Consider the following 12,223-nt stretch of genomic DNA (forward strand, 5'->3'; position numbering starts at 1 on the left):
CCCATAACAAGGTACTTACTGTCCTGTTTGCCCAGAGGTGAGGGTCTTAGCAGTTTCAGCATCCCCAAGGTCGTGTGTCATTTTCATAAAGCTGCTGCATCAAAGTAGCCTATGCATGTTGGTGAAAATGGGCATAAGACGTTTGTATTCAGCTGGCAGAGGACAAGTAGCCTTTCCTAATCATGCTAAAGCTATCAAAGCCTCTGAGTGGCTCAGAGCGTTCACTGATGGGCTGCTAAGCGTGGAAAATCAACTTACCATGGTCTTCATACACAATGTCATGGAGGTCATACCAATTACATACTGAGCTCTTTGGTGCCGTTTGCAAATGTTGAACATTTTAATTTTCATTATTAAATTAGATTATTTTTAATCAGGCACCAAATGAAACAGGCCAGAGCACAGACAAAGAAGAGGTTTTGTTTAATCACTTATTTACATAGGTAAGGTCAAAATTTAAAAAAAAGAGAAGACAAAAGAAAGCGTTTTCTCTTTGGGGTCACTCATCGCTAAATATGTTTTTGAACTTCTTTCATGCTGGGCTGCACATCAACACACTGACACATAGAAAACAATTACCTTGTTCTATTTTCCAGACCAGTTCTACACATAAGCTGAAGTGATTGAGCATCACAAGGCACAGCTGCACACTAAGCCTTTTCTTAGTCAACGATGGCTGACACTTGGAGAAGCTTCTTTTTTTTTCTGTGTGTCTCAACCATAACGGTTTGCATGAAGGGTTAGCCTGGAGAGGCTGTCAGCGGCCTCTATTGTATTTCTCATTCACATTATTTATATTAAATATATTCTGACTCATGAATAAAGAATTTCATGGTCAAAGGCGGAGAGTCTACAAGAGCTTTGTGAAACTTTACGGAGGTGCAGTTCTGTTATTAAACTTAAAATCATCCAGTTAACATGCTCAGAGTAACAATGGACTATGGAGGGGCACTCAGACCCTGTGGAAACAGTCAGAGGATAATTAGGACCTATCCAGAACAACCCAAACAGTCCCAAATACAGACAGAAGCCCATTATGCTCCAGCTCAATAACAGCAAAACACACCATTTGCCCCCCCCACGCCACTTTTTTCATGCAGTTATTATGTAGAATGTCATCAGTGCTGACAGCAGGGACGACTTGAATTATGTAAGTCATATAGACATATGGTCACTGGGAACTTACCCTGGCTCATTAGACTGAACACAATTAGGACCCAAAAACAATGTCTGCTTCTGAGATATCGCTGAGTCTGTGGGACTTAATTAACATAGCTGGGGTAAAAAGACTAAAAAGAGACTGATGGAAGTTGCATTTGATGTCGTTCTTTCTTTTATAACCAAACAAAGATAAAGAGGAAACAGAGATGTCAAATTCCTATGGCTTTCTAAGCTTTGACTGACACGCTTTAATGGCAGCAGTGCAGTGGTGGCAGCGTCATTACACAGAGAGCGCTCAAATACAACAATGATCAGGGTAAAAGTAGTCTGCATGGAATCTTTGGAGGCTCACAGATTCATGAAATTAAGTCATTTCATGCTTGAATGACCCATGTCTGGCATATGGCATCTACACTGAAAGCAGATGCATATGGCTACATAAGTGTAGTAGGCAACCTGCTACAGCACATTAATGCTAGAGTTGATTGTGCAAAGAGGCGCTGCACTATACAGAGAATGTCTTATAGCGGGATTCGGTGGGACCCAGAGGGTTTGCCTTATCTAATATGTGCAAAGTGCATTCTGTGCTTTGAAAATAAACCGTAAGAAGAGGAGAGGCTTCTCTTCACGGTAACAGACAAATGTGCACCAAAACATCCCATCATTCTCTCTGTATGACCTCTGCAGGGATTATAACACCAATTGTATGCAATGACTGATGCATGTGGTGCTGGATCCTGCCTCATCGCTTCTGCTCAGCAGTGTCATGAACGTGGCAATGGAATTTCAATGCTTCTTGCCTGATGCATGGGGAGTTGTTATTGAGTATCGATGGTTTCGCGAGAAAATGATACAACCGAGTACCTCTCTCTATCCTCATGCAGTGCTTTGGTGTTGTTACAAATTAGAATCTGACACGACTTGATTACGCTTCTTGCCTGTTAAGAGAGCTGTGTGGCCACAGATCCCAGCGGTTGTATTTCTCCCTCGATCTCTAAGCGTTCTTACCTGAAAATGAGGAGGATGGTGAACATGGTCCCTCCAGATGTGAAGAAAGCCATGGCTGCCGAAGTAGAGGAGACACCAGGTGGAAACTTATCTGAAACAAGGGGACAGAGAGCACTCAGTTTAGATGGATGCAAGCAATGATAGTAGATTCAAGAAGGTCCTGGGTTCGAATCTCCGGCCGCCCAGGTCCTTTCTGTGCAGTTTGCATGTTCTTAAATGCAGAGAAAGAATTTCACTGTACTAGCTGTATATGTGACGAGCTGTATATGTGACTAACCCTAACCCTTACCCTAACCCTTTACCTTTACATTGTACTTGTGCTGGAACGGTGGCTTCTAAATCTTTCTTAGCTGGCAGGAATCACGGGAGGTTTGTGACCCCTTTTCTATTTTTAATCTTTACAGTCTGCAGTTCCACAAATATTTTTTCAACTGAGAAGATATCCATCACCAAGGTAACGATAAGTTATCCTGTGCCGCTTGGTTATCTCTCACATATTCTTTCCACAGACACGGAGACGTATTTCTGAATCACACTGCAGCCAGTTACAGCACCGACATGCCCGAGAGACATTTTCTCAACAGTATAATGACCTCTTGTTAATGACTTCACCCCAACTCTAAGTCTGGCTCAGAGTTGGGTAAAAAGTAATAAAGCGTATTGCAGATTCCTTCAGAGAGACCGCTTGTTTCTGCTCTCTCCCTCGTTGCCTCTCTTAAGATAAAAGCAGGCAGAATACCTTCAGAGACCAGAATGACTTAAACAAGGAGCCCTGAGTGCTGTGGACGGCAAGCTGGGCTGAGGAAATATTTAATGTCAAGTTGAAGGCAAACTTCTCTGGCTGCGGTGTTAAAAGTGGCCTCACAGTGGTGCAATAAGGTGATGTCACCTATACAGCTACAGCTTTGGTTACATAACACCTAGTGCAGAAAATGGGGCATTATCATTGAGGTGAAATTGAATAAAACACATTTGTCTGTGTTCCTGGCCTTACATTGACTTCAGAGAAATGAAACTTATTTGGTCCATTTCCACATAGCAGTGGTACACCCATGGACATCCAATGAAAAAAAAAAAAAAAGGGAAAAAATCAAATTTGTAAAAAACTAGTCACTGTATCAATATACGCTATACTGAAAATGTCGGCTCTGTGCAGCAGCAGAGCAGAGTTGCATCACAGACTGTCTGCGTTTTATCATGTGATAACAGAAGAGCTGACCGACAAGGCAGTGGCAGAAAATTTTGTGTCAAAGTGAAAAGCAAAAACGTCTATTGGGAAATATCTCAGATTTAAATCTAATGTCTACAGGGAACCTGATAACATTAATGAGGGTGGCAGCATCTGAAGGTAACACTTCTAATATTGAGCCAACACACATCTCTGGAATAAAAACATCTCTAATTGGTAACACAAGTTCATTATCCAGAGTGGGAAAATCTCCACATGGTGACATCTCCACTAACAACTGACAGTGAGATTTACCATAATATATTATGTCTGCTTTGGATTGGTGCCTCTGTATGATAGATATATGAATTCAACAATAATAATTGGACTAAGCATTAAAAATATTAAATACAGATATAGTAAAGGAGGGTACTGTTGTTGTTTTTTCTGCCAGTTTTGTCACAGCTGAACAGACTGCAGTGAGTGACATGACTGATCCTGACAGATCTGCAGGAATGTTTAATGTTTTCACTCACTACTGAAGTCATGCTCATTCAGCTGCCTTGCTTTATGAGTCATGAGAAATGAAAGAAACTATGTGTATACATACATACATAGAAGCACTAGTATGTCATCAAAAATTTTCAGTCCTTGCCTTAAATGTTTGAACAATTTTACAGTCGTAAATGAAATAATGAGTGAAACTGGGATTTGATTGCTACTCCACCTAAAATAGGACATGTAGAACTGTTATTCCAAACCAAATGTTGTGTGCCATTGGCCACAGCTTAGAGCAAAATGTAAATTCTGTCAGATTCAGACAGAGTGAGACTAGAGGTTTCTCTCTCTCTAGTCACTGTGCTAAGCTAAGCCCACTGGCTGCCAGCTGTTTAGCCTTCTTTTTAAGGACAGATGTGGCAGTATTATCAATCTTCTCATCTAACTTTCTGCCAGAAAGTAACTGAGTTGCAGAGTCCAACTGTTGGTTTTTGCTTCTTGGAGTATGAATTAGGATACAGGACATCACCATCATGGAAATAATTTAAACCTTTTAAATTTAGAACTGCTTCTATTTTGTATTATAGCACATTAGGAAGAAAACACATCACTTTATCATATTTCCACTGCGCACACACCTCTCTGCTGATCTGTCACAGCAGAATGAGCAAATGACTGTGAGTCTGCTCCATTTGTTCCCCAGAATATACACCACTTCAGAGTGATTTAAGCTCAATAAGCAATATTAGAAAAAAACAAAATTACACTGTTACTTTCAGACTGATGCACTCGTTTATGCTCTACCCAAACAGCAACTGGGCAAATTAATGAGTGGAATGGTTTTTGTTTTTTTTAGGAAAAGACAAGTACAGGGCTTACGATTAAACTTTTTTTTACACTGATCTACGTGGGAGGGCTTTGTTAGAAAATGGTTGAAAGGGGACCAGCCATTTAGCTTTAGCTTAGCGAGTAAAGACTGGTTAGCATGTTAGCAGATGATTTGTGTTGTCTTTGGAAGAAAAATGTGCAGAAGGCACTCTTGAATACCAGAGCAGCCGTCTCTATGTTGCTGCCAGTCCCCCGTGGATGTTTGGCCCAAAATGTTGTGGTTTAGCCTCAAGTGGATCGGGTTCTGGCAAGAAGAATTCTCAGCTGCCAGAAGTCCAGCTGCTTTGGTTAGCTAAATATCAAAGACATTAACATTTTTCCTACTCATTCAAATACAGGTCATAAACTATCATTTGTATGTTCTATTCTATAAATACATGTAACTCTTTTGATCCCTCTCAGCTCAACAGAGCTTAATGATGCTGCACATTGCAGTAACCTGGAGAACCATTCCGGGGCTCAGGAGTAGGCTACTGTGTGCCATTAAAAGAAACTATTGAACATTCGATTGGTTATCTAATGACCAATGGGTCAGACAGTAAATGGGAATATGTAATTTATTTTTGTGTATCAGATGTAATTGGATTCATCTGTCACTGTCAATAATACATTTTTGGAGCTTTTGTCAGATGTAAATTCATTACACAGCTTTCAAATGAGCCTCACAGCCCATGCATTTATACAGTAAACACCCTCGGACCTGACGGTTAGTCATCACTATTTTAATCCAAGTCTTCAAAGTACCAAATTTGCTTGTTTGTTATTTTAGGAGATGAGACCATGATTTTTCCCCGGGTTAAGCGGGGCTCATGAACTGATATCTCCACTCTTCAGCCCATGTTTGTTTGCTAAATCTGTCCTGGCATGCAACCAAGCTCAGTGACCATCCTGATGAAGGATGCTCCAGTGTGGGAGGATGGATAACAGTCCTCGAAAGTGAAGCCTGTCTTTCAGCTGTGACTCTAACTACTGACAATTTGATTTTAAGCTGACTTGAAAAGGGCAGCAGCAAATATAAAAAGATATTTCAAGCAGCACGTCATCTAATTCTCTAGCCTTTCTCTCCTTTGTTGCTCTTCAAGGTATTTATCCCAGGCATCATGGATGAGTCACATCTTTAGCATGTCAACCATTGTGGCCTTCAAGACGCAACACCACAAGTCATTTGTTCTTATTTCTTTCCTTGATGTACTGATTGGCAATTATTTCAGTTCTCATTTTAACCAATATTTTGTAAAGCTACAGATAAAACAAAACAGCTTGCTCTGCATCAATTACACCTAAGTTGCTAAAACAGCGGGAAATAATAATCTGACTGGCTCACTATCACTGTTCACAACAAAGTGTTTGAATTCCAGCATACAGTATCTGACATTCCACATATTAATATGAAGCATATTAGCTTAGCTAGATTTTCATGAATTTTAAGTAGCTTACTTAAAGTACTTAAAGTCATCTAGCCAGCAATTAATGTTAAGAACAGGTTTTTCAGACTTACAAAATAGACAACACATTCACCATGACTTTGTTCTAAATATCTTTCTTAAAATATCTACAGATACTACAAAATAGTAATTATGCCCTGACTGAGTCTGACTACAGTAGGCTATAGTACTTTTAGTCTACTTTGCAATTCATATTACACATGTTGTAGGTTTACATGTGTAATATGGATTGTGAAAACATATTTCCCTATGGGGGACAATCTGGATGAATCTAAATCTGAATTCACCTCGAACAGGCCTTTTTCCGCATAATACGTCATGTCATTACAGTGTAGTGTACTGCACCAAGTACAGATAAGAAGTGATGCTTGAGTCAGTCCATGACTACCTGTTTTCTGACTCTTTTTTTCCGTCAGAGTAAGTCCAGAGTTTTAGAGTCTAAAAAACATTTTTGTCTCCACAGACACTGATCCCATAAGTTAGGTTAGCTGCCAGAGCTGAATAGCAATATGCTGACAGTGCTCTCATTTTCCCAGTTTTTAGGGAACATTTTCTGTAAAGAAACATCTTGCTCTGACACAGTCTGTGGCCTGTTATGGTAGAATGCAGCTACATTTATTTATGATACGGGATCTGTGCATCCCTGTAGCTCCCTGCTTGATGAAGTTGCCTATGGCTGCGGTTATGTGCATATTTTTTATTTTAATTATTCCAACTGAAGATTTTGGGTCAAAGTTTTACATGAGAAGTGATTCGATGGTGTTTACATGAACTAACACATTTAATCAGAGCAGCTAAAGTGACAGAGCAAAATAAATGCAGCCCATACTGCATTTTTTCCTCTGGCTAGGTTCTGTGGTCTGAATCTGGCCGATGTACAACATGACTGTCAGATGCTACTTCCACATCTGGACCAGTTCTTTAGCGCACAAAATATCAAAACCAGCCAACAACATGGTGTACGGGCCAGACTCACGCCCGAGGACCCAGGCATATGTTGGGCCAAAAGTTTTATCTCGCTATCAATAAGAGGGCCTGCAAAAAAAAAAGAATAGGGACAGAAGGTAAACTGGTTTCATCTTTTTACGTGATGCAATTTAACTTTCATTGGTTCATGAAAAGGTTGAAAATACCCTCTGCAGATGGAGATGTCTATGTTGATATGTTTGGGCTTTTAAACTGATTATAATTTGAGTATTACGCTCCATGTAAGCATACCTTTCGATAGTTATATCCTGCTGTGATCATTATAAGCTGGCTTCATCAGCTTATGGTTTTCAGTGCATGTTTTTCAGTGAGGGCAGGATGTTCTGCTTAAGAGAGAACATTATCATCCTGTCTTATCTACAAACTGATTTTAACAGCATCGGGCCATAAACTAGGCAGTTTCGATCAAAAGTCATCTTGGATCATCAAACAGCTTTGGCTCATTCAGGCTGACTGTTTTTCAGCTGGTAATGAGACAGTGACTGGGCTTTATGATAGGATGTCAGACAAATTATTTTCCACATGTATCATCCAGACAGGGCAAGTGAGACGACACAAAAATGTTCTTAAAAACGATGTGGACCTTTTGTTACATTCTTACAATTATTATAAGTGATCATGGTACGTTCAAAGTGTCACCCCTCAGGACTAAACAGTCAAATGGGAAGCTATTGTAGAGACAGTACTGTACCTTACAACCAGATGCTAAGACGACTGAAGACAACAGGAAAGAGAACAAATCAAAAATGCACAATTGTAACAATAAGGATGAAAACAACCTTTGATCATGGCTGTCAAAACAAAAGTCTGACAACATGTAACACAAAAAGAACCAGTTCTTCATCTCATCCAGTCCATTCAAACAGTCCAGCGTGCTTTTTTTTTGGAGGATCTTCAAAATGTCTTTCGAGATTCCACAAGTACACTGAAGCAAAAAATAGCTCTAACAGAATCACTAATGTGAGAGTGATGGAACAGAGTAATAGAGCATTTCACTCTGTGCTGGATAGTTTCATCTTTGTTATCAAAATCTCTTGCTGATGTTGTCGGTGTAGGGCCTTTAAGGTTCTTGCCACAGTCTAACCAACATTTCTATTATGTAAAAGTATCTGTAACTCTGTGTACTCCTCAGCTCACCCCCCCTTCACTCTCACTTTCTGTCTTGCGCCGTCTGCTTTTCTCTTTTCAACACACCATGGCAGTGTCTCACAGCAACATTAAGGACTCTGTGGATTTCATCTAGGCGAAGGCCTCTCCTCCCCTGTTTTCATCTACGGGTTTAGAAGCTTCATTTCAGGCTCTGAGTGACTTCTATTTCTCATCATCCCAGACAGGTCTCTGGTGTCCATCACTCTGCATTATTACTGGGATGAGCCAGCAATGTTGACGCTCAAACACACTGGGGACGTGCAGGCTGGCAATTACAGCAGTTATCACAGCGATGAGAATTATGGAGTCAGAAGAGACAGATAAGCCAAACTTGCATTATGAAGAAAAGCCATCATCATGGTTATCACACAACACATCATAAAGAACTTTTACATTGTGATGCAAAAATCTAATGTTTTTTGTATAAATAATGTCAACATTAGCCTCATTTCATGAAGGCTGTTAAATATTTGTGATTACTGTTTTCATTGATGAAATTTATAAAAGGAGAGAAACCCCTAATTATGGATGGCTGAGTGACCTCATATAACATACACAGAGGATGTGGTGCCCAAGCTGATGGGCATTACCCTTAATACCTAAATACCCACTCTATCATGCCATACTACTAAAACACTAAGTGCTGTAGGCTGGGATAGAACAGGCTATAATGAAAAGAGAACCAGCAATGTCATTAAAAAGGCATATAATTAAAGGATTTGGACATATTGAAGAGCTCACAAAACACCACTATAAAAACTCATTAATTGAGAAGGACTCATTTATACCTCCAGGAAATAAGCTTTTGAGATTTTTTTTTTAAAAAGAAAAGAAATCCCAAATCCTCCTCTCTTCTTGCAGTAAAAATTGGCATCACTACATCTTTGGCTTCTCTGCCTATAGAAAACTGATGAAATGGGATGTTTCATTTCATTGAAATGTCGCACAACAGGAGAAGTTACATCATTCCTCTTGATAGAGCTCCTATGTGATGCCATGTCTCAGTGTGTGTACTGCACCTGTGCACTGTATCACACAGATAAAATCTTTAGTTTGATATTGATGGCTGCCCCACTGGTGAGGTGGTTCAAAGACAGATTTTGGTATAGACTGCTTCATACATCAAGAATGGGAGGAGATTGTACCAATTATGTTCTCGATGTGGAGCCGTAGACAAGGTGGGGCATTGATTTGAAAAGAATTTGTAAGATTTTTTGTCTTGCAAACCGACTTCAGACAAGTATGGATTACATTAAAAGATATTTTAGTGCACTGGACTCATTCACCCAGTGAAACATACTCTATGTAAGGACTTGAGAGCTCTGAGGGTTCATCTGCACCAGACCTCAGGGCTTCTGGCCATATTTCTATCACATGTGATCCTTGAAAAGTAAAGCCTGAGGGAAACCAGCTGATCTAAAGATGCATCTGGACACTGTGACAGCCCGAGAAGGGACAATACCAGAAGGACTTGTGCCATCAGATCACATTACTGATGACACATGACACTGTGCTGCTAAGTCAAGGCAAGGTCCCATCAGACATGAGCCAGAAATGCACTCAAACTGATGCCAGGATGCACCTGCGTGGCAAACAAATCCATCCAGTCTAAACTGTAACTGTGCAAAAAAAGAAAAAAAAGAAAAATCAGTCACAAGATGATAAGGTCTGACATAAGAGATGTGCTCCAGAAAATCTGAGTCAAACGACTGAGATGAATCACCAGCGGCCCATTTCAATGACACAGGGCAACATTCCCATTTAGCTGGACCACAGAAAGCAGTCAATAAGCAGGTAAAAGAAGCAAATGGAGAGGGACAAAATCAATACAGTGAAAGAAAGCAGAAAAACCAAGACAATGCTGGCACGTGTCCAGTGAGGCACAGCCACGCCAATACTTCAATTTGTTGTTTAAGGCTGACATTTCTTTAATTCCTCCATGTTGTCCATGTGAGAGGGGGAAGAAAATACCATTCACTGCTCTGGAGTTTTGATGATAACAGAGAGCCTTTCCATTATCTCCACACAACTCTACTTATGGAAATATCACTCCTCTGCCTTCTTGTGACGGCTGAGAGCTATATCTGAAAGACAGCTGGCAGTTTATAGCCACCGAGTGAACAAAAATCTGCAGAAATTAACTCTGCTTTACAATCTGGGCTTATTCCGCTGATTACAGGCATTATCGCCCTGGTAAATATAGTTCGACAAATTAGAGGAGGACTCAGCGAAACTCACCATAAGGCTTCACGGAGCATTAGCGTGATTTTAATTACTGTTTTTATCGCAGTGGAGTCATAGCATTGCTGGGAGCATTTGTCTGTTGACTTGACAGCTTAACTGTTTTTATCTGATCCAGAGCTGCTGGGTAAATATTGGCCCAAGTATAAGCATCTCCATTGATAAGAGGCACCTATACACACACACAGTGGCTTGGAAATGGAAATGTACAGGCTATAACAGGTCAACTTTGATAAATTCCTCATTTATGTATCACCCATTACAGAGACACAGCACCCTAAGGGGGACTATTAAATTCATCCCTGACCTTCACCTTCTTGTCATTCAGATAACTGCCATAAAAATCACCCCTGTGCCCAATTAAGGATTGCAATTTGACCACAATTGGAGGACCTGGATGCTCTTCCTATTATAAACTGGGCACATTGTCCAAAAAAAATGGCCTTGGGGAAAAATCTATCAACTATTAAGTGGCTTGTATGGTCAGGCAAACACTTGTTAACCTCCTAACCCCGCATTCACATTAAGAAAGAACATCATCCACGCACCAGCAGCTTCCACTGGCAAAATTAATTGAAAGCAGCACAATTTAGAAAGGAGACGCTCATGCACACGCAGTAAAGCGCGCGCGTATACACACGGACTGACACACGCGTACACACACACACACACAATACATGCATGTGGCTGGCAGCGCCGTGATAAGACTGCAGTAGATTTTTTTTAACAGACTGTCGCACTTTAAATAAAACATCACTCCATACTTCAAAGTTTAAATGCACAGCGGACTTTGGTATCCAGCCTGCAGTGGATGACACACACTCTCTATTCAGAGACGCACTGGTGAGAAAAAAAGAAGCGCACGGAAAGACAAAACAAAGGTCTCCAATCTGAGGCGCAGCAAAGATGAACAGGTGCCACCACTATTTTAAACGATAAAATCACAGAGTAAATAAGTTTAAACACGAACTTTACCTGTAGCCTAACTGCCGATCACCGCGTGCATGTCCTGTAGATATCAGCGCATCCTGCAAAATAAGAGTCCGTAACGCAGGCGTTTTCCCCTCAGATCGCTGTGGCTGTAATCGAGACTTCCATTCAGTTTAGGCACCTGCTGATCCGCGCATACATATGCCTGCACAAACAACTGGTTGTGCTCTGTCAGCGGATTCCCATTAACCACTATGGGCTGGACGCGCTGCTGCGCAATGACGCACGCCATGGACTCGCAGCTGATTTGGAGTCTCCAAAGCTGCCCAAGATGAATGCCCTGAAAATCTGTCATGATGGTGTCTGCTGCGTGTTTCGCTGCTATTGCACAGTATTGGAGAAAAAAAAAACGTTATTTCATGCCACATCTAAAAGCATGAAGGTGTGTTTCCCCCCCTTTTCCCTGCACCTCTCCACCCGAGACAAAGGTTTGCTTGAAGAGGTTTTTAGTGAATATTCATTTTCCCCGTCAATAGCGATTCCCCTCTTACAAATCAAAAAGATCATCTTGCAGTAATGTAACAATAGTGACACAAAGGAGATGAACTGTGTGATCAGCCATTCTCTATTTTGGTACTTTGAAGAAATCAAGTGACAATAATCTTGTCAGTGCACGTTTAACGCTTCGCAGCAGCACTTTAAGCTATTACACTTCCTAATCAGCGTCCCAGACAAACACGTTGCTCTG

General features: G+C 40.8%; 1 protein-coding gene across 2 annotated transcripts in view; it reads right to left on the bottom strand.

Moving 5' to 3' along the window:
* The window catches only part of LOC146973721 (gamma-aminobutyric acid receptor subunit pi), a 48,651-nt gene extending 36,873 nt beyond the window's left edge, over nucleotides 1–11,778 (bottom strand). Inside the window, exons 1-2 of one of the 2 annotated variants that reach the window (XM_085800551.1) lie at nucleotides 11,529–11,778; nucleotides 2,170–2,263 (exon numbers count right to left, since the gene is read on the bottom strand). In XM_085800551.1, the coding sequence (XP_085656677.1) occupies nucleotides 2,170–2,222 (53 nt within the window). In that variant the 5' untranslated portion in view covers nucleotides 2,223–2,263; nucleotides 11,529–11,778. Of the gene's footprint in view, nucleotides 1–2,169; nucleotides 2,264–11,520 lie in introns of both variants that reach the window. The other variant, XM_085800552.1, reaches the window with a different exon arrangement.
* Between the last annotated feature and the right edge of the window lie 445 nt (nucleotides 11,779–12,223).

The sequence above is a fragment of the Trachurus japonicus genome, chromosome 15 (genome assembly GCF_045865225.1).
Source record: "Trachurus japonicus isolate A0001 chromosome 15, Traja_1.0".
NCBI lineage: Eukaryota > Metazoa > Chordata > Actinopteri > Carangiformes > Carangidae > Trachurus > Trachurus japonicus.